The 21,378-nt window shown below is 54.4% G+C and overlaps 9 protein-coding genes across 9 annotated transcripts; 6 read left to right on the top strand and 3 right to left on the bottom strand.

Moving 5' to 3' along the window:
- Window positions 1-715: 715 nt before the first annotated feature.
- PV07_11341 (uncharacterized protein) lies at window positions 716-1,054 on the top strand (the record flags this gene model as incomplete). The annotated part of the gene is made up of 1 exon (XM_016398769.1): window positions 716-1,054. One exon carries the CDS (start codon window positions 716-718, stop codon window positions 1,052-1,054), a length of 339 nt encoding a protein of 112 aa, XP_016243331.1.
- Window positions 1,055-1,721: 667 nt separating this feature from the next.
- On the bottom strand, window positions 1,722-4,389 carry PV07_11340 (uncharacterized protein). Its single transcript, XM_016398768.1, has 3 exons — window positions 4,175-4,389; window positions 3,753-4,052; window positions 1,722-3,688 (listed from the first exon to the last, which is right to left on the bottom strand). Exon 3 carries the CDS (start codon window positions 3,158-3,160, stop codon window positions 1,904-1,906), a length of 1,257 nt encoding a protein of 418 aa, XP_016243330.1. The 5' UTR covers window positions 3,161-3,688; window positions 3,753-4,052; window positions 4,175-4,389; the 3' UTR covers window positions 1,722-1,903.
- A 467-nt stretch (window positions 4,390-4,856) lies between these two features.
- On the top strand, window positions 4,857-6,154 carry PV07_11339 (uncharacterized protein). Its single transcript, XM_016398767.1, has one exon. It carries the CDS (start codon window positions 5,056-5,058, stop codon window positions 5,797-5,799), a length of 744 nt encoding a protein of 247 aa, XP_016243329.1. The 5' UTR covers window positions 4,857-5,055; the 3' UTR covers window positions 5,800-6,154.
- PV07_11338 (uncharacterized protein) lies at window positions 6,091-7,785 on the bottom strand. The gene is made up of 2 exons (XM_016398766.1): window positions 6,913-7,785; window positions 6,091-6,840 (listed from the first exon to the last, which is right to left on the bottom strand). The coding sequence occupies exons 1-2, from the start codon at window positions 7,365-7,367 to the stop codon at window positions 6,636-6,638; spliced, it is 660 nt and encodes a 219-aa protein (XP_016243328.1). The 5' UTR covers window positions 7,368-7,785; the 3' UTR covers window positions 6,091-6,635.
- A 1,202-nt stretch (window positions 7,786-8,987) lies between these two features.
- PV07_11337 (uncharacterized protein) lies at window positions 8,988-11,124 on the top strand. Its single transcript, XM_016398765.1, has 2 exons — window positions 8,988-9,146; window positions 9,202-11,124. Exons 1-2 carry the CDS (start codon window positions 9,093-9,095, stop codon window positions 10,195-10,197), a joined length of 1,050 nt encoding a protein of 349 aa, XP_016243327.1. The 5' UTR covers window positions 8,988-9,092; the 3' UTR covers window positions 10,198-11,124.
- On the bottom strand, window positions 10,979-12,035 carry PV07_11336 (uncharacterized protein). Its single transcript, XM_016398764.1, has one exon. The coding sequence runs from the start codon at window positions 11,863-11,865 to the stop codon at window positions 11,299-11,301; it is 567 nt and encodes a 188-aa protein (XP_016243326.1). The 5' UTR covers window positions 11,866-12,035; the 3' UTR covers window positions 10,979-11,298.
- A 424-nt stretch (window positions 12,036-12,459) lies between these two features.
- Window positions 12,460-15,288, top strand: PV07_11335 (uncharacterized protein). Its single transcript, XM_016398763.1, has 2 exons — window positions 12,460-13,573; window positions 13,638-15,288. The coding sequence occupies exons 1-2, from the start codon at window positions 12,952-12,954 to the stop codon at window positions 14,906-14,908; spliced, it is 1,893 nt and encodes a 630-aa protein (XP_016243325.1). The 5' UTR covers window positions 12,460-12,951; the 3' UTR covers window positions 14,909-15,288.
- A 349-nt stretch (window positions 15,289-15,637) lies between these two features.
- PV07_11334 (uncharacterized protein) lies at window positions 15,638-17,680 on the top strand. Its single transcript, XM_016398762.1, has 2 exons — window positions 15,638-16,384; window positions 16,774-17,680. The coding sequence occupies exons 1-2, from the start codon at window positions 15,743-15,745 to the stop codon at window positions 16,810-16,812; spliced, it is 681 nt and encodes a 226-aa protein (XP_016243324.1). The 5' UTR covers window positions 15,638-15,742; the 3' UTR covers window positions 16,813-17,680.
- A 1,503-nt stretch (window positions 17,681-19,183) lies between these two features.
- On the top strand, window positions 19,184-20,500 carry PV07_11333 (uncharacterized protein). Its single transcript, XM_016398761.1, has one exon. It carries the CDS (start codon window positions 19,710-19,712, stop codon window positions 20,232-20,234), a length of 525 nt encoding a protein of 174 aa, XP_016243323.1. The 5' UTR covers window positions 19,184-19,709; the 3' UTR covers window positions 20,235-20,500.
- Window positions 20,501-21,378: the final 878 nt, after the last annotated feature.

Raw genomic sequence — 21,378 nt, 5'->3', positions numbered from 1 at the left:
CCAGCAAATCTTCATCAGACATGCAGACCATGCACGGATACGGCGACAGCTGGTTCACCAACATGAACAACCTGGGGAGCGAATACGTCAAGCAACATGCTCTGAAAGAAGCCGCCGCGGCCAGGGCAACCTCGTCAATGCACAACTACGGCGACTCGTGGTTCGAGAATCTCAATGGCCAGAGGATGCAGTACGAAGCGGCACACCAACCCCACAACTATGGTGATTCGTGGTTTGAGAACCTCAACGGCCAGAGGATGCAGTACGAAGCGGCACACCAACCCCACAACTATGGCGACTCGTGGTTTGAGAACCTCAATACCCAGAGAGTGCAGTTCGAGCAATACCAATCCGCACATCAACCCCACAACTACGGGGCCACCTGGTTCGATGGCTTCGAGCAGATGTGGGAGCAATGGCAAGATTCCAAGAAAGGCGGACACGCCTGAGGAAGGACCGGCAAGCAGAACCGACGAGGATCAGATCGGCTCGGATCAGATGAGATGAGATGAGATCTGAATGGAGCTGGTCTAGTCGCCCGCCGTCACATCATATCAAACCAGATTGGGTGTTTCACAAGCTCCGACACTATTACTCTTTTCACCTGATGCGTTACAAGCGAGCGAAACCACAGATCGCACGGATCGGGTGATTCGATTCGGGGGATATTAATTCATTTTTGGGGGCGGAGTTCGGGAAAGGGAAAGGGCGTCCCATGGACCCATGGGCCCATTTGTTGCTGGCATGTACTGTACTGTACTGCGACTTTTACGGACATGAGGCGCTGAAGGGTCTGTTTCTGGGGAAGAAGTCTCCAACGAAGCTTGAGAGATTCGGCAATACACGATATAATACACGCAAGACACGAGACAGAAGACCGCAAGATCCCAAGATTCGAGATAGAGAAGATCGAGATATCGAGGTCCGAGATCCAACCCGAGCGGGCATAATCTCGACGGCCACGCAAGGGCACGGACCAGACAGATGTAATGAAATAAATTTACACATATCCATTCATACACATATTCATAACATAGCGTCCATCTTCGCTTGAAGACCCGCAGCTCTTTCTCGACTACGTTTGTTGAATGGGACAGGATATAACTCTTCCGCGGAGTGAATGAATGGCATGGACGTTTCCAGCCTCGTGCGTACGGATATATCCCTATCAATCCATCAATTCATCCATCCATCCATTCTATCTACATGCGTCTGTATGTACGTTCTCCGTACTTGTAACCTTTTTCTCTTGCCCTTGTTGTTAACCAGACGAGACAAGACAAGGCAGTACCCTTGTCTCCTGCAGGACAGGCGGGGGTAGCGAGAACTGAACATACCAACGACAGCAACAGGCACTTTTACCTCACTTTACCACACTATACTTCCCATCTCGACCATCTCGAAACAACCCTGTTTGCAAGGACAATATGGATAAGAAAGGGCTACAAGTAGATGATGAATATTACACTTTTTAATCCCCCCGCCCTAGGAAACCGCCAAATTTGGTGTATCTCTCTGATTCGTATCCTTCGTGTCTGTCCTGGAGAAGAAAAAAAACCCCCCTGCGTCGAGCAAACTACAAATTCCAGTCCTGCTGCTACCGGGTCCCGTGTGTTTTTGATCAGCGCATTACTCAACCATTCTCGGGATCCAAAGTCCAAGGCCCAGTCCAATCCAATCCAACCGCACGCCGTTCAAATGTTGGAACCCCCCCCCCCCCCCCCGAAACCAAAGAGAACGCCGTGGACAATGCGATGACGTGAAAAGTAACCCCCCCCACCATCGTAACTTGCGTGTTGGCCCCTTGATCCGCCCCGGCACCACGGATCTGTCCGTCCCACTTACTTTGCAGCCCTGTCCTCTATACCGTCCTTCCCTTCCGGCTCACGGCGTCATGCGGCTCTCAACTGTCGAAGAACAAGGCGGCAGTGAGCATTTCCTCCAACGCCGTTTTGCGAGGCTTGCGGTGCCGCTGCCAGTCGTCGCTGTCCTTGCCGAGGTGGATGTCCTGCGTCCGCACCCGCTTCCTCCCAAGATCCCCCGACGACGACCGCGTATGGTTCGCCGTCCTCGATGGCGGCAAGAGGCCTTCGGGTCTGTCCTCCTGGCCGCCGCCAGAAATCACACTGCCGGTCTCGGAGGTCTGCGCCGAGCTTATCCCACTGCTCGACGTGTATCCGTGGTCCGAAACCAAATCGGACGACGGGTTGGGCTCGGGCATTGCGGCGGCGCGATGCGAAGGCGTGATGGGAGTAATGGGGGTCTCACCGTGCACTTCGGGGAAATGTGTCGACTTTTGGTCCGAGAGATGGTGTTTGTTCTCCTTCTGGAGGCGAAGCTGTTCCCGAATGCGACGCATGGCGTTCATGTGCTTGCGGAACCCGGTTTCGATGCCGTCCAGGTTCAACGTCTCGGCAGAGTGACCCACCAGGCCGCCGTGATGCTCAGGTCTCTGGTGTGTAGGCCAGAGCGTGGGGTATTCATCCTGCGGCCTGGGCCTCGCCGAATCCCCACGCAGCGAAGACGTGCTGCTTTCCTGCTGCAAGTTGTTGCTGACGAAGGCGACAGTCTCGATCGATTTGACCGCTCGGTCGGCGTCGTGGGCCCCCGCGATCGACCGGTCTTGGTCCCACTTCTGAAGGACGTTCCTTGTGACTTCCGAGAGCACTCTGTATTCTTCGGTTTCGCTGGCGGCTCTGGCTCGAGCGAGCTCGGCATGCGTCAGACTGGAAAGAAATACATTGAGGCTCTCCACCAGCATGGACAGTTTCCGTCGAAAATCCTGCACGGTGAGGCCTTCGTAGTTCATGTCTGTGTTGGTAAGCCATTGCTTCACAGCGGTGCGATCCCTGGTCGAGGTGGAGAGGTACAACTTGACCAGGTTGTACAATGGTCGTAAGGCACCGTTCAGCGAGGTCAAGATCTTGGAGAAGGTCAAGGCCCAACGTTTGTGGTCGGGTTGTCGATCTATGAGCAGGGAAGTGCTCCCGACGCTGTGTAAAGAGTCGAGGCTGATGGCAATGGTCCAGACTTCGAACCGGAGGTTCTCAAAGTCTTCGGACGCCTTCTGCATGCCGTAAAAGGTATGCCATGCTAACTTGCACGCTTCGGCCAAGGAGGTGGGAGACGGGCTCCCGCTGAAACCGAGAGCGCGCGACATTGTGGATAGTCGCTGGATGGAAAAGAATCAATCGATGGATCTTTGTCTGCTTTTGAGCAGGTATTCAGGTATTCAGGAACCCGATGAACAATAAAGGCAAGGACGATTCAAAGGCGGCCGGCATTCTTGCCTCGCATAATAAGCCTTGCGATGCGGTGGTCTTAGCCACTGCGTGACTGGGACAACTTGCTGGCCCTCCCCGCAATGGCATGGGCCTGCTGGTGAGAGAAATCAGGACGCCCATTTGGCCTGCAAGGGAAAATAGTCTGAAAATGTCTCGACCCGTTGCGCCACATGTGGCCTGACAGTGCGCCAAATTACGCTCACCACCACCCGCCCTGGCGACTGAGACGGCCACGGATCTGATTTCCGTCGATCAGTCAATACGGAGGCCCGTCTGGTACATAAAAAAGCGGGTTGGATCGATCCTAGTGACTGGCCATGGCCCATGGCATGTGTGCAGTGGCAGTCCTGGTTAGATTCGGGGGCGTTCTTGTCAACGAGCAGAAAAGGAACGAGGCCCAAGGCCTAGACCGGAGACGTCAGAGATGCTATGAGCCGATATTGTCCCCTTGGAAATCTCTGTCCTCACCTGGTGTCAAACCTTCATGAAGGGAGAGCGAGGAGCACTGTGACAAAGCCCCCCAGCCGAAGCGGGCTGAGGAGGAGCCTGCTTGACGAAGAATCTGAGAAACAGCTAGCAGGACGGAAGAACAAAGGGGCTAACCAGGTTCCAAGGACCATTCAGGCGTGCTGACAGGGCGCCAGGGCGAATGGGGAGCAACCTAACGCCTGAAAGGGCTTAAATGATCGAGAGCTTACCTGGACATGGATCGCAGCCTGGCCGCCCGTGAGACTCCCCAGAAGAAGTTTATCGTGAATCTCGATCCAACTTCGGTGCACAGATCAGCCTTGCCGAACGAAGCGTCTAACAGATAGCGACTTGGTGCGAGAGCCTTGCCCATCGTCATCGTCGGGGTTATGATGGCAGTCACAGGCAGTTTCGCTACTTACTTCCAGAGCCTAGAGGAATACCCCGGTATAATCACCAGCCAATATGCCGTCTTTCTCAAGGGCCCAGCTGAAACGGTCTCCAGGTAAGGCGCCCTCAGAGATAGCGACATACAATCCTCCTCCTTCCGGAGAGGAACAACCAAGTCGGTTTCGTCATCATAGCAATTTGCAGTCGATCTCATGGGATGTGGTGCCCTCAGCAGCAAAGGACGGTGGGAACTAAGTTGGACACAATCCCCAGGGAAACGATCTGCACGACCCAAAGTCCTCCAAGGTCCAGACTCTGGAGCCTGGAGATGTCCGAGACGCCAGACGCCTCTCGACGCCTGATCGTGCCGAGAAGTGGCCTGCCCATCTGACAGTGCCCAGGGATTGACACCGACTCCGAACTTGGGCGTGGCCGAGCGAGGCTAGTATTATTGCTACTAACGCTAGATGTCCAGGGTTGTCACACCACTGCCCCGTCACGCCACGACCTCCTCTGCTGGGCAATTGCTACCTTGCAGGCCAGCAGAGCAGTAGGCTGACAGCTTGTCACGGCGTTGGAGCTCCGAGCTTGCCTTATGTTAGCACAAACCACTTTACTCCGTGCTTCGTGCGCGACTGTGCAGGCCATTGTGTGCAATTCGGACATATTGCGTATCATCCGATTGGTATCCCCCGCCTTTACCGTGGGATGACTGTGGTTATAGAAAATCATATCATGCGAATTGCACGAGTTGCAAGCCTCAGGAAGAAAAAGACTTAATAAGTGACCTCGACCAGCACTTTGCGTTCCTCTTGCACATCAGTCAGTGAGCGGTCTCGAGCAATCTGTCCTTGCATTCCACCAGCGTTTGTCTCATCCTATAGCTGTAGCAACTTGCTCAATCACCACCACAATGGACTATTCCAAGGGTCGTTATTCCTTCCAAACCACCTCCTCGACCCGGTCGTCGCCATGCTCCGTCTCCCAAGCACGGCAACTAGCATACCAAATAGGGACCATGTCCAGGTCCAAGATCCAGAAAGAAGCGGCCAAGACTGTCCCCCACCTCCACAGACTCGTCTGCCACGCCGCAGTATATGACAACGCGGCCAAGTTCATCATCGACCACATGCATGACTACAGCCCGGAGATCGAGCAGTCTCCACTGGCGACCATTGAGGAGATCGAAGACGTGGACGACGACTTCACCCTCGACGACATTGTCGACATTGTCCCCGAGGACGACGACGACGACATCGAGCCGGCCCTGCAAACCGCCCAGGTTGCTTCTTTCAACGGCTACGCGCAGCTCAAGTCCCCGCGACTGTGCGGCGTCGTGGTGACGACAACGGTGGTGGGCTCGCGAGACAGCCACTGGGAAGACGTCGAGAGCGACTCGAGCAGCACCGAGTCGGACGACGACTTCGACTTCGACTTCCAATACGACTACGACTGCGACTTCGACGGCGGCATGGAGTCGGCCTACCACTACCGGCAATACGAGAAGCAGTCCGACTGGAACTGCGCGCGCGCCTGCGCCCACCCGCCCGTCCCGACCTACAACCACAGCGACGACGACCAGCTGCTGTGGTCCCAGCAGCCGCGCGTCTGGTCTCGACAGCAAGAGGCCCATCTGTTTGTGGAGGCCTTCGGTTGAGATCGCGCTTACGACATTTTTCTTTGTGATTTGTTGCTTCCTCTGCAAAGCTCCCGTTCTTTGTAGGGTTCGCCCACGATCGGTCGAGCAAACTGAGCGTTTTAGTGTGGTTTTTTTTGTTTGGTCTACATTATGACCCAGGTTTCAATGTTCCGCCTCGCTACTTGCTAGAGGCGTGGATCACGAGGTGGAGTGCCACGGGGCGCAATAACGAGTATATCAGGCAGCTGTGAGGATGGCAGTTGTCAAAGGGTCACCAGTCACACAGTCACCCTTGGATGTTTGTATGATACCCTCTTAGTTTCAAAGATGAAGAAGTCGCCAAAAAAATCATGAAAAACTATTCAAATATCAATGTTTCTTCTTGGATCTTTGATTGCAATCTACAATAAGGTGCCCAGCGTCGACGGCCTGTTCGGGCCCGTGCCGAGTCGAGTCGATGCCGAGCTGGATGTTGTTGTCGCCCACATGTCATTTCATGTCATGCCCGTGTACCTGCTGGGGCGGAAGAGTTGTGCGTAGCTGGCTCTCGCAGGCCCAGGACTTTGCATTCAAGGGGGGCCGACCACCGCCGCAAGAGCGCCGCTGTCGCTACACCATAACTCGTCCGAATGATAGACCAAAGCAATAGTATTACAGTATTACTACACTGGGCAGCCACAATGGGAGGAAAATGAAGGGTTTCCGCCGCCGTCTGGTTTCGTTTGCACCAACGCCAATACATCTCTTGCCACCCATGAGCAAACCACTGTTCCCGCGCAGAGCCACGCTTTTTCCTTTCGCCAACCCAAGCCAAAACAAAAGCAATGTCAAAGACACCGAGCCTTTCCTTATCGTTATACCAATGGTGCGGTACTCTCTGCAGTGGAGGTCCGCTGCGGCGAAGGATTGTTCGCGTTGTGCGTGCAGCAGCTACAGTGTGCTTGTCTTCCCCGCTTGTCGAATTTGTCCACCAGTGGAGGCACTCTCCAGCTCATGGCATAGTCGAGTTCGATGAGGCGCAGACAGAATGCGATCACCGCTGATCCCAGAAAGGATACGCTACATTGGCCAGGTTAGTAACAGAAAAAGGCCAACGGAAAAAGTAACACCGGAAAGGGGGGTTGTGCTTACAGATTGACAATCATGAACGCAAACATGGCTTTGACCAGCTCGCAGTCGGTCTGGAAATGCGCCTTTGACGGCTGGCCGTCGAAGTATTTGGTCTTGAAGGCGCGGCAGGAGTCCGTGGCGTCGCCATCCCAAAGGCCGATCAGAGTGGCCCAGGCGGCCACGAAGAGGATATCGAAAACCAACGAAACCGAAAAGAACAGCGCCCCGCCGAAGAACATGGGCAGGATTGTGATGCCCGAGTAGACGGTGCAGATGCAGGCTATGACCACCGTCGCCGTCGCTTTCCGCGGCACGTCTGCATCTGCGTCTGATAGACCGCTCATGACGGCCGCGACGAAGCCGATGATGATGATGGACCAGGCGCCTTCTAGGACACGCAGGCCGATTTCGGCAATTCGCAGGAAGGTCTCATCGAGAGCCCTGACCAAGTCCAGTTCCCGTGTCCTGAACCTCATGGTTGGTGTTTTGTGGGAGGATTTCGTTTGACCAGAAAAAGTTGTATATCGATTGGGGTTCTAATTCGTTGTCGACATTGCATCGCGCCCTCCCCTACCTTTGTGTGGCTGCCAACTATATATCGGCACACGAAAAGCTCACCAGGTTTGCTGGGCCCATTTAGCCCTCATCAACAAACACGTGGTGTTGCTCCTCTGGGCATGTCACCGCGCCGGCAATGTCCGTACATTTCTGTCCTCGTGGTGTTGGTTGGTGTTGGATATGGTGTGAGGCGCGGATCAGGTGAGTGCCTGTATGTCGACACGCCAAGCGAAATGGCCAGTCAATTCACGCAGGAAAAGTCAATATGATCATGCAAAGTACGATTGAGTAATACCAAGGTGCATTGAGCACTGGGCCGGTGGACTGCTGTGCCCCATTGAAATCGAGGTAGCTCCATGATGATGTGCCTCTAGATACCGAAAAAGTTTGCATCGCAAACTCTGTGAGATGACGTCGCGGGAAATGCCTACGACGCAACATTGGCGTTTTAGCCTCACGGGTCAACATCTCCGAGTTAGCTGCGTCTCCGAAGTTAATGGGGGGAGGGCAAGGCAATAGTGTGAAGCCATTGTCCCAGGAATAGTTTTCCTTCGAGACCCTGTTGATGTACTGGTGTGGATGGTCAAAGTCGGAGGGGAACTATATTTCCCGCTCTCAAGGCAAGTTACCTCGTCCTGTGCAGGATGAGAACCTTCTAATGCCATACATACAAAGGCACCTGGGTAGGTGCCTCGTCCTTGGTACAATACGCCAGCCCAGCCTTACATTGCCGTTGCTGCGTCAGGGCTGGGGCCTTAGCGAGAGGACCCGATATCGATATACGAGCAGTGTCCGCTGGACCGACGCGCAGTGTCCCACAATGGCATTCGAGGTGGGTGCTCAAGGTGCGTATGGTACTTCCCATTCGATCTCGAAACAACATTAGAGACGACTGTCAAAATTGCCTGTTGAGGAAATTCCATCGCCCTCTATCGTATAACTTGTGCGACGACGAGTAGCCAATGTGCCTCAGGGCCCCGTGGATGTCTCGGTGAGTGTTAGCAGGTGTTCCACCAGGCTGTCCCTGGCTTACCGAGTACAATCACAGCCTACCAGCCCCTAGCGAGGCTGGTCCCAGGGCCCCTCAGGTCCCCGAGCCCCGAAAAGCCCCGTCCCAAGGCACAGAGGCCTAGAACCTGTCCCTCCAAGGGCACGATTTCCGCGCCTCGGAGGCCCAAGGAGGAAACCCGGAGCAGAACCCTGCCTGATGGCCAAAGCGCCAGAAAGGCCCACGCTGCCAGCGGCTCTCAGCTGACCCGCAAACACCTTCTTCTCCTCGTCCTCGCCAATAGCAGCCATGGATGCCTCTCCGGAGACTACCGTTTTCTGATTCCCGTGGGCATCTTGGCCGTCCTGGGCGTTGTATCCATGGTGGCCTGACAGCTGGTTTCGATTTCCGGATCCCTGCACGTCTATGGGGACCTAGCTTTCGCGAAGCCGATTGCGACAGAATCGCGTGGCTATTTCGGATGGGATAGCTGTGGGCAACCATGTATTCTTGTAGAAAGAAATCTCATAAGCATGGCCATTTCCACCATGAAGAGACGATTGTGCCACTATGTATGCAAATCAACCCACTCTTCAAGAACATCATTCATCTCATCTCACAGTCAATCCACCGGTACTCTAAGGTTTGAGCTACCATGTCCTATACACAGGCCTATCCCCAGTACCAAAGGCCTTCATACGCGGATCAAGTACGTGGAATTTTATATGCCATCTCTCCATTGCGCATTGACTAAGATGTTACAGCAACCAAGCTGGAACGGTGTTGAATTCGCCACCCCCAACTCCTTTGGGAGCTACCCTCAGTATCCCAAAGAACAGCCTTACTATGATTCCAACGCCGTGCCTTCAAGCGAGCAGAATGCGCCGTCGCCCGTCTATTCACAGTTTCTGAATTTCGATGCTGCTGGGCCGGATGCCAGCCTGACAGGCACAGACAACGCCAATGCCATCTCCTCCCAACAATTCTTCAACCCTTCGTCTATCCCAACCGACAACACTCCACAATATGCCGACTTTGCCATCAAGACCGAGCCCGGCTTCGAACAGAACGACCCAGCCTTCTCATGTGGGTTGAACCTGATGCAGGATAACAACATGTCCCCGCAAAGCTGTGGACCCGTACCAGCATGCCTGCAGCTTCTCGAGAACCCGGAGATGGAAGACTTCAACCTGCCAGGGTCTCCGCTGTCGCCCAAACTGTCCAACGCAGACGGGGAGCTCATGAGAATACCGTCACGGATTAGTTCGGGCAATGGCAGGCCGCTGAGAAGGGCGAGCGACGACAGTGTCGCCAAACCCCGAGGCAGACGGGCACGCAAGAGTTCCTCCAGCGACGAGGAGGCGGCCCAGGCCCGAGCCAAACAAGCCCACTCGATCGTCGAACGGAGATACCGCGACAACCTCAACGGCAAGATCATGCAGTTGCACCGTACCCTCAGCGCCATCGGCTCGCCCGCTCGCATCGCGGGCCTGTCGACCGACGAGCCGCCCAGCGCGAACGACCAGCGCACTCGGGTGCGCAAGTCCGACGTCATGACGGACGCGGTCAACTACGTGCACCAGAGCGAGGTGTCGATGCGGCACATGACGGACGAGATCAAGAGACTGAGCGACCGGGTGCGGACGCTCGAGAAGCTCGTCAAGTGCGAAGACTGCGCCCTGCTCAAGCAGATGGTCCGGCTCCAGCTTCACTCACAACAGAACCAGCAGGCCCAGCAGGCCCAGCAGGCGCAGATGTAGATGCCGCAGCAATGACAGCGGTCGTCAAAGCGACCCTGACCGACTGCGGATCATCAGAAGATTGTTCCATGCCAGCAACATTGCCTTGCTGTTGTATCCATTCAACATCAACCACGGGACCACAGGACCACAGGACCACCCTCCCCATCATCCGGTGACGACAAGCGCATCACGACTCTATCAAGTACCAGTCGCAACTGCAAGACTTGTCTTTTTAATCAAAACACTGTGGTGAAAAGGGAGAGGGACACAAAGCCCCCTCTCACGCCTCGGCGGAACTGGATTCTATGGGGCACCCAAAATTGACAACCCTACCAAAAATGCAGACACAAGAAGCTAATGAGCACCAAGATACGGGGCGAAGATAACGTGTTTTGTTTTGGAGGTGTGCTATAACATCTGCCTGGCTTGAAGGGAGAGAAGAAATGTCCGAAAAGCTACATCGCTACAACAGCAAAAAGGGTCAAAGATGGTCTGAAAGATGGAGAAACCCAAGAGGGTTTTCCCGTAATTGTGTTTGGTTTTATCATCACCTTTTGTGGTTTTTATTTCCCGCGAAAGGGGAAATTGTTTTGATACCCCCCCAACTACACGCCAAAAAAAGTTGTATGAAGCGTGTGTTTGTTTACGACTGCTGTTCCTCATTTTTCTTTTGGGAGTCACGGTGTGGGAAAGAAAGGCTGGTTATGACTCGCCCTCTTGCTGGGCTTGAGTCGCCGCTAGGGAATGGGATGGGTTCTCTGTACCGAGTACGCTGGGACGCATTGCTCGAGGGTCAGTGGAAGCAGCAAAGGATACAGAGATTGGGTCGCCAGGCGGGTGATAAGGACTATCATCTCATCTTCGCCTTAAAAGAGCCGTATAATTAGTGCATACATGATATGCAACGCAGGACCCGTGCCTATGTGCTCGGTATTATTCCCTCCATTGTTCCAATCTTGTCCATTGCTGCCCTGCGGTTCAGCCAGGAGGCTGAGATGGCTGGAAATCAAACCTCCAGCCGCACAATGATCCAGGGCAACCCTCATGCCAGCGTCGCTCTTTTGTCCCGAGTTCCACGCCGCAGGATCCCGTCGCTCGACACCTCGTGCGGCCTGGAACTCAAGGACCTTCGTTGCGCTCTTTCAACTTCTGGAGCAACGCGTCTTTCAGAGCTCCAAGTGTGCCAACCGCCTCCGCGACCAGGTGAGTGATGTGATCGCGTTCGTCGCCTAGCAGCTCTTGCCCCAGGTGATATGCTTCAGAGGCTTGATCGAGCAGACCGTGGTGATCGCGAGGGGCATCTTCATAGGTCCAGTGTTCATACACGACCGAGTCGTGCTCGTCATCAAGAATCTGTCGATGCTGGTAAGGGTAATGGTGTTGATGGGGCATGTTGCTCTGATGGTGATGATGGTGATGATGATGCCGGGATGAACCAGCAGGCTGTTTCTCAGGGTGGATGGAATGTCTGTCGTCCTGGTGGTCTTCGACCTTCTTGGAGAGCTGGTGGAAGGCACCCACGGCCACCGCAGCGCCGATTGCGGCCTTGAGATAGTGATCCGACGCCTCGTGCTTGGACTCGTCGCGGAGCGCCTTGCCCAGTTCATTCGCGGCGTAGACGGATCCCACCGCCGCGACGGCCGTCTCTGCGTGTGCGGCAAACGTGTGAAGTTCGGGATGCGCCATGTCTCGAATGCTACATGTTTCTTCCAAAGTCGTGGCGATAGCAATGACGGAGAATATGGTTTGGGGATCAAGACTTGCAACTCGCTAAGGACCGGTCCGCGCTGGTGTTTACATCCTTCCACAACCCCCTTCACTCACCTCCACTGCCCCCCCCCCTTCCAGGCTCTTCCATCACCTGCTTTCGTATAATCCTGCTAACCGAGTTCCAAATACGGGATCCGTGTCTGATGATTCAATCCAGAAAAGGACCTCCCGCCTCGCCTGTGACCTCAGGCTGGATTACGGGGTCGGGCCCGTCCCCCCGGTTCTCGCCATCAAAAGTTTGGAAAGACGGGCACCAACCCAACCCCCCCATTGTGGCACTTCTTCGGGGTCTTGAAGATGGGAATCATCGACCTCCCTGAAAGATTGGCATGGGATGAGAATGGGATGATGGAGAGAATCAGGACATTTGCCAACCACCGAGCAGGAGGCGCTTTTCGGTCTGAGAAATATGGCGTGATCTCGCCCTTCGACTCCCCCAATCAGTCTGTGTGGGGAGAGTAATATGGACCATGGCTTGATGGGGCTCACGGGGCCCAAGAGCGACCTCGTCGTCAACCCCTTGTCCGTTCACATGGGCACGACTTGTCTTTCCTCGTTTCCTTGAACGCCCGAATTCGTGTCATGCAGGATCTAGAGAGTCGATTTTCAAGCCACAATGCCTCTGGCGAACGCGAGCCTCAGGATATGTTGCGCGGCTGTCCAATCTCGAGCTGCTTTGTGGTTACTTGTTCATGCGTCTGGCATGATTGATTCGTACCTGCTGCTGTTGCTCTCGTGCGAGCTCCTGCAACTTGCCCCTCCTTCACACTCGTATTCTAAGCCACCGTGTAGGTGAGAATCTGCTGATGCGACAAAGGGAATTCCTCGTTCACCGTCAAGCGACCATGCCTGTCGACTTGCAGATGGAGGTCTCAGCTGGCCCATCAGCCAGGTCTAGCTGCGCCGCCTTGGACGCTGACAGAACAACTCTCCAATATCCATGATAAAAGGCGGTCGCCATCGCGCAAGAGTTCCCTGGTTCGTCATGTGCATCGCGGCAGAATGGGTGGGCACCGAATTCATCGGCAAGCCACGTACAAAGACTACGTGAAACGGCTTGTTGAAGGTGGCTATTCCAATCTGGCGCCCTTGTACAGCTTCCTAGATTCTCCTCAACATCATCTCAATACCGTGTTTGTTCAGTATGTCGACATAAGAAGAGACGAGCTACCAAACGAAGCAGTTCCCATTTCTCGACACAAGGTCGGCGAGAAAATCCATGAAGACATCCCGGACAAGACTCTGGCACGTGTCTTCATCGTGGAAGATCTTGATACAGACATCATCGAAACATTTGGACTTCAACTCGCCATCGAGCCGAAGTTTTTCGCAAACCACATCAGCGACGCATTTCTTGACCCTGGAACCACCACAGGGCGATGTCCTCATCTTCCCTCTGTGTCACATATCAAGTCATTCTATTGCATCGAATATTTTCATCCTATCAACCTCGACAAGCGCACCAATGACCGACTTTGCTGCTCTTCGAATGTACGCCGCATCATTGACACATTCCACTATGTCGTCCGTCGTGCAGATCTTCGCGACACAGCCCTAGACCACGTGGCATTTGTGCGGCGGAAATTTTCGTTCTATGTACAACGCGAAAGAGAACAATGGAGAGGTATATTCTTTCGGTACACTTGTGTGTGGCGGTTGATCAGAAGTCGCTGACGTTGAAACATTAGTCCTGGTACTTACTGATCCATCAGTCTTGGATTGCTGTCGAACTCACTCCCGACACGGACGAATGACGGCACAACATCGTCACCAATTTGAAAAGCACACCTCGGATCTGGACCCATACAATGAGTTCCACGGGGTCTGGCCCTCGTATTCAGACGTGGCAACATTCCACAGACTCGATCCTCAAGCGAACATGGGATTTCGCACCCCAAGAGGCCCGAAAGAGGAGTTTACCGTCTGGGATTTCCAAGGCGGCTATGTCGAAGTTTTACAGCCTCGACGAACGAACGAGCCATTTCCTCGGGTCGGGGACTTTGGGCCTCGCTGGCTAGAATGCCTCGAAAGAGAGGGTTGTGCTCGTCGAAATAGCAAGTTGTCTCCCGCTGAAGACCTGATCTACTATTGGACCAAGGCTGCGAGAGAGAACAGCGTCGATCAACCAAACCCCGCTAGGCCTGCGGCGGCCGGCATCCCGAGTCGCGAAAACGACGTTAGCAAGACGCGCCGGTTTCTGTTCGATATCTCTCGCCATGCTTTGTTTATCGCCGCGAGCGAATGCATGCTGATCATCCAGGCACTGGACGCGTCGGCAGACGCACGGCTGTGGGATCTCAGAAACCTTGATCTCGCCGAATCGCCGTTTAAAGGCAAAACGGCCAGGTCATTGGAGCACTACATGGACGATGCACTCAAGCTGAAACACATCCTCAAGGGGCAATACAAACAGATCCTACACGTCCAGGATTTCATACGGTCTGTCGACATGACCGAGCCTGCCAATGAAGTGCTGACTCGGGTGCTTCCTGGCCCCTTCGGACCACCAGAGCGGAAGCATTCAGGGAAGGGCTCTCGCAACGAGGTCGTTTCGGCTGACTACGGTCTCGGCGAAGATTTCAAGCACATTGTGAAAATGATCGAGAATCACGTCAAAATTAGCCAGGAGACGGTCGAAGACATACCCAGCCTCATGGGGGTCAGGGACAGCCATTACTCGGGGAGCCTGGCTCAACTGGGTTTCATATTCCTCCCAATCACAGTCGTTACAGGCATCGTGAGCATTCAAAACAAGTACGGAATAGGCGGCTCGTCGTTCTGGATCTTTTGGGTTGTGTCGCTGGCTGCCATGGTTGGCGCGGTATTATTCACCTTTCTGCCCATCAACAAACTGGATCGGTTCATCGACACTATGTTCATGCATTACAGGCTCGGGTATCGCAGGACGATGCATGTATTACAGGAGCGACGCGAGAGGCGTGCTGATGAGGAGGTGTGAAATCTAGTCTGAATCGAGCTGGCAGGGCCCAATAAGACGCTTGGGATCCGAAGTGGGAGCATGGTCTCATGGGCAGGTTCTGTGCTTCCAGCTTTCCGGTATAGCGCCACGACTGATGTGATCTGCAAGAAAGGCAGGACCACAAGAAGCGCAGTCGTGAGAGGTGTTTGTGGCCTGGAGCAGAGCATCAACCCGAAGTGTCAGCAGGTACTTGCAAGTAGAGACCCTCTAACAGCAATTGGTATGGCGAGATACGGGTGCTGAGAACAAGAGACTCAGCATCGAGCATGTGAGACGAAAACCGAGAACAACTGCCTTGATCCCCGCGATAACGCGATAACGACGGGTTGAGTGATCATGTTTGGCTTAGGAAGCAAAGCACGGTAAGGTGATGATGGCGGTATTGTAAGCTGTGTTACCGGGGCTCCAAGTCCCATGGCGCCCCGTTTATCGATGTTATCGCTGTCGGCGGTTTCCGCTGTTCATGTCCCAGGCTGTAAGGTGCAGGCAAGCCCCCTTTGCGCCTAAAGGGCCGTTGAGTTCGGGGTAATAACGGAGCACACACGGAGCCAGGAGCCCAGAGCCAGGAGCCCCAAGAAAACGAGAAAACAGCCGTCAGCTGATGGTGGCAGACAACCTCCGCCTCGTCGATAGCGTGACTTGCAAGACTGCTCAGTAATTAGTGTCCACACCCGTGCGTCCACGGAACTGCGAAACACACACAACACACAACACCCAACCTGGCTTCATGCCATTCGTGAGAAGAGGGTAGTGGGTCTCTGTCTCTCCGCGTTCTAGACAGTATCAAACGAAGTGCAATTGCCCCATCCAACAATGTCTGCCTCAAGATATAAGCTGTCTGGTTCCGCGAGGGGGTGGCCACATACACCATACACAGACGGACAACAGATCACACATAACCACCGTACGCTTGTACACACCGAAGACCAGATTGGACTGTACGGTATACGTATACGCAAGCCCTCAAGTGACCTATCACGAATTTACTTGAGCTCGCCTTCTTACCCCAGGATACTTCAAATCCCGCTTGAAGGTTTAGCCATCCACCATATACAACATCTCACTTTCCACCTACAACACCCAACCAACTCCTCTAACCCTCACAACTCACACAACCACAATCTATTCAGCACCAAAAGAAACAATACAATGCCTCCTCCCATGCGCATCCCCCTCGGCCGCCTGGCCCAGCCGACGACGACCCTCCGCGCCTTCTCCTCCGCGACGCCCGGCGCCCTCCGCCGACCCGCCTCGCTGCACTTCCACGGCCACCACGTCACGCACCACCACGCACCGCTCCCGCTGCCGCACGCGGCGTCGCAGCGCATCCTCTCCAAGGCCTCGCAGACGGCGCGGACGCACTGGGCGACGCTGCCCGAGGCCATCCGCGACGTGACCAGTTACCTCGCCCTGGGGGCGCTGACCTCCGAGGCCGCCTTCCTGGTGTATTGCTGGGTAAGCAATATCTCCTCCTACCGATCTGAGCCGCTCCCCTTTCGACCCGTGCCGTGGATTGAGAGGTGCGACTTTTGAGAGAGGGTGAAGAAAGTGTTGGGGCCAAAGCATTGAGTAAGTTCGTTGTTGACCGGCATTGTCAAATCGATCAATCAATCACTCAAATCAATGCTTTGCCCCCCCCTTTCCATCTACCCTCTCCCCGCGTCTTCTCTGGTCTTGCTCCCCTTGGGAGTGAGAAGTGGGCATCAGGCATCTCTCAGTCGTCCTCACCGGCGCGGATTGCGAGGTCAAAAGGACCATTACCACTACCACCAACACCACCACCGCCCAACACCATCATTTCTCGGACTGCGGATGCTGACATTGTCTTTTCCCGGTGTCGGCAGGACCAAAATGCAGACTTGACGGATTTCCTGGCTGTATAACACGTTTTCACGATTCACGACGGCAATTTTTCGGGGATGAAAAGCGGCGTTTAGGGGGAAAAAGGGGATCGGATCAGGTTTCATGGATTGATGGGTTATGGGTTATCATTTTCTGCTGTCTCAGAGCAAGGCCATTTAGGGTGACTGGCCGCACGGACGCGCGAACATGAACTCGGTTTGCGAGAGTCAGGGGGGCACCAGTCCATCCTGAATGCGCCAAAGAGCAGACCCTTGTAGGGGGACCGGCCCTTCGAGTCGGGTCGAGATACATCTCGCTCGCTGCCTGGTTGCCTGGCTGCCTGGCCTCGTTGGGTGCAGCAGCACGTGTACATACAAGATATACTCGGACGTACGAGTGCACAAAGTAGCGACTAGTTCAAGAGACAAGGACGCTATTATCGACAGCAAAGGAATCCCACAATAGGAATCCCGAGGACGAATCTCCTCGCGAAAAGGAACAAGGGCACGAGGTCACTCGGAATGAGGAAATCCGGACGGGGAGGCAGTCCGCTTTGCGGGATTTGCGGGCTTTCCATCTTTCCACCCACTTGCACAAGTAATGCTGTCACCGGGATTCTGGTCCAGATGGTTCTCGCGTGCGGAGCAGTGTACTTGTAGATCGCCGAAGACGTCGGTTAGGTTCTCGTTCTCTATCGTTCAAGGCCGCTCCGACGGTTAGCTCCCCAGACTTCACGGGGTTCATTACCTTCCAAGTACGACCTGCCTGACGGGGGGTGGTCCTGGGTGACTGGTCCCCGAACCAGTTGTCTGCCTCACGAGCGGAAATGTGAATAACAAAGACGCAAATGCCTAGGTGTAGACGAATAGCTTGCGGCGGCCCACAAACCTCAGGGTTGTTCGGTTGTGTTCAGTCCAATATCTACCAGTATGCTTTTGATTTGACTGCCAAGGGTAACCTTGATTGGGCTTCTTCCAAAACGAAAAGGGGAGTTGGGTGAGCGCCTTAGTCGCTAACCCAGGGCATGACTGACTGGCTGATTGACTAATTGACTGATGTGCCTCCAGCGAGCGAGTGCCTGACCGACTGACCGGCTGAATGACCGCCCAGTAAGTGCCTGGGCGAAGTGCCCGAGTGACTGCGTGAGAAAGGTGAAGAGGATCAACGAAGCTGTCGGGTGGCGGGCGAAAATCAAAAACCGCGCAGCGCGGGCACATGCTCCGTGGACTTTTTTCGTTCGCCGAGGCGAATGCGCGAGCCCAGACCTGGACCCCATTGACAGACTTGTTAGCCCAGATCACTCGCGCTTTCGGGGTGAGAGTACGCCGTAAGTGTTGGGCAAAAGCGTTCATTGAGATCATTATGTATCGAGTGAAGCTTGCGAGGGTGCATGGACGGCTCGGAACAAATTCATACCTCTGTCCCCGGATATCCAATAGTTCCAGTCGAATCGATGGCTACCCCAGACATCCTCGATGAAGCTAGTTGCGAGCAGCCGAGTGACGGCAAGTAATGCTCCTTGATAAGTACAATACATCATCCCGGATGAGGCCGGCATCAGGCGCGCAGGCCAGACACCGGTTTGAATTTCTCGGCCGCCCAAGGGAGCGAGCACGGGCCAGCCTTGCCACCAAATCATCAATCGCTCCTATGCGGAGGAGGATACCAGAGTGGAAGACGTCAAAACGCGTGAATAAGGCCCATTAAACCGCCACTCCCATGTTGGGCCTAAAGCGTCCAGGCCTACTAAGATTCGCTCGCTCCCTCGGGGGCTCGGTGACTTTTATTCGCAAATCTCTCCCCCCAAAATGCATAATGGTGTATCTAGGGCCAGCAAGAGCATAGCGCAGCTTAACATCGTCCCGGATTCCGCGGAACAGACCCTGAGCGAGAGGAGCAATGAGCTGCCCAGGAGCCTCGTGGTGAATTCGGAGGGCAAATTCAGTGGTCGGATCCCGAAGTTTGAACGAGCCCAGTCAGGGTCAAGGGAATGGAAAAGAACCAAGGGAATTCTGCGCGGTAGCGGCACGTATCAAGCGGATGCGGTGATAGGCTGTGTGGTGCGGCCTTATACTCGTCTCGTCAGCTTTCTCTTTCCATCTCTTTCGCCCATCGGGCTCTTCGTTCGCGTCTTCGGTCCTGTCAAATGATGCGTCGACAAAGTCCCCCCCGAAGACCCGGCCACGGCAGGGCAAGGTCCTCGATTGGGCCGACGGGTTAGAGTTAAGTGCGTACGAACTTGTTGTGCACGGAGAAAGGGTGCGGTGATCAGAGATGGGAGTCCGAGGTCGTAGTCAGAACTGAGTGAGATGATGGGGCGCCAACCACACCATGTTGCGATGTTACTCGTACGTTTGTCGGTGCGCTTGAGTGGTGTGGGAGAGTTGAGGGTGAGTCTGTGGAGACCACGAGTTCACATATCATAATAATCATCATCATCCCATCGCCTTTTGCTCGCGTGCTGTTTTCGTGGCCGAGGTTTGTTTCAGAGAACGGAGTGACATTGTGAGAGAAGGCAAAAGAACGAAAAGGGTAGCTCCCATTGTATGTCATCCATTATTGCCATCTGCCACCTGCGATCCCGCCTTCCCCTCTACATCATTGAACGAATATCAATCCATCCTTCCATCCGACTCGCCCAAGTTAGCAAGCAATCTATCCGAAACCTCTCAGCCTTACCCCGAGATAATTCTCACCCACTCACAAACGCGCATATTACATACAAGACACCAACCCACTGCGTCCTTAACCCGCATATATACAACCACACCTCGCCCATCTTTCCACGAAGATACATCCAAAGGAAAAATCGTGGACACACCCTTCAAGTCTAACCGAAAATATTCCATTGCTAAATCCTACAACCACGTCTCGACTCGAAGCCGATCACCAGGACCGAGACCATCTACCACCGGCCTCTGTCCCCTCCTCTCTCCCAATGCCTATCTTAATCACCTACGCGACCTGTCATGGCTCGACGCGAGAAGTGGCCGAGCGTATTGCCTCACGTCTCCACGCTGATGGCTTTGCCGTCGACTGCAGATCTGTGGACCACGTGTACAGCGTGGAGAACTACAGTGCCGTCATCCTGGGGAGCGCCGTGCACGGGCAAAAGTGGCTGCTGGACGCGCAGAAGTTCCTCGACATCGAAGCCATGGGTCTTCAGATGAAGCCCACCTGGACCTTCAGCGTTGGCATGGCCCCGGCCGTCGGCTCGAAATGGATCCGAGACCGAGCCGTGCGCCGCGAGTCACGCCAGATCGAGGAGATCGTCCTGAGGAAGTTGCCCAAAGTCCGGGACCACCGTCTGTTCGCGGGAAAGGATGACGGTTCAGAGACTCCCGCGCCCGTTCGATGTCTCTGGAGCTGCATCGGTGGGCGTTGGGGGGATTACCGCGACTGGGCTCAGATTGACGAATGGGCGGATATCATCGCAAAGGAATTGAAACTCGAGGGCATATAAGCCACTAGCAACAAGAGCTGGAACTCTGTGATTGTGTGTTTTTTTGATTGGCGGCCATTTTGATCAAATTTCAAGTCACCTTGACAGTCTGCTTTCGCATTGAATTTGCCGGAGTTGCTTGGGATAACACTGCAGCGTTCACCATGACACGACTCTGTGATGAGAATGATTTGAATACCCCAGATGTACCGGGCAAGCAGCCTGCATGTTACATCTTGTGCTATTTTTGGATAGCTTTGAAATACCGACTACTTTATCCTTTGTCGTCAGCAACTTCTGTTCTGGTTCTAACCGTGACAATCCATTGGCGCCTGCGAGTATCGCCCACAGAGCAAAGGGGAACTCACACTGCTCACCACTGCACGTGCTCCGTCTTTCGGATCTGTACCTCTTCCCCCGTTTTTTCCCGGGTTGAGCTGCACAAATGCAGGGAGTGGCGACAGCCAGTGTGTTGGAATCTTTGGAGGCGCCTGAGGCGACAAGGCTGACCGCGATAAAGCCAGCAACCCACCCCCGCCTGGGCCCACCGAAAGTGATCACGGTGATAGCATATTATTCACCTTGGCCAGAATAACATCAAGTGGTTGCCGACCGTTGATGTACTGGTCCTCGAATAGTTGCAGGAAAGCCCCGGGCAGTGGCGTCGTTCATGGTATCGATAATCGACCTGGATCCACCAAGCATCCCTTGTTCCAGGTGAACACACGAAGCGCTAACAACACCTCTGAGGGATGGAGTATTACCAAATTGCGAGGTCACTTGAGCCAACTGAGGCCCCCTTTTCTGGTAATTGTGAGCGTTGAGGGGGCTTTCTGCCGTCATGCCGGCAGCATTGTGAAAGAGGCGTCCATTATTCTTTGCATCGCATCAGTCATGCGGCAATTTCCCTGAAGGGCTCTAGCATGATCGGTTCCGTGCGGATGAGCTCTGTCCTGATTCCCCGCCTGCTAGACTTCTATGCAAGTAGGTGTTGTACATCGACCGCTTCAGGAAGTGCCACTGCTCCGAATCAGAAAGGTTCAGTTTGTCAGCTGGCGTCTGAGTTAGATAAGCACAGACTGAACTGTGGCGCTTTACCAGGAGGAAGACGTCATCTCCTCTGTCAAGTAAACATAACTTGGATCGTGATGAAACAAGATTGACG

Source organism: Cladophialophora immunda, assembly GCF_000835495.1.
Source record: "Cladophialophora immunda strain CBS 83496 unplaced genomic scaffold supercont1.7, whole genome shotgun sequence".
Taxonomy (NCBI): domain Eukaryota; kingdom Fungi; phylum Ascomycota; class Eurotiomycetes; order Chaetothyriales; family Herpotrichiellaceae; genus Cladophialophora; species Cladophialophora immunda.
This window is presented reverse-complemented; position numbering and strand designations above follow the sequence as displayed.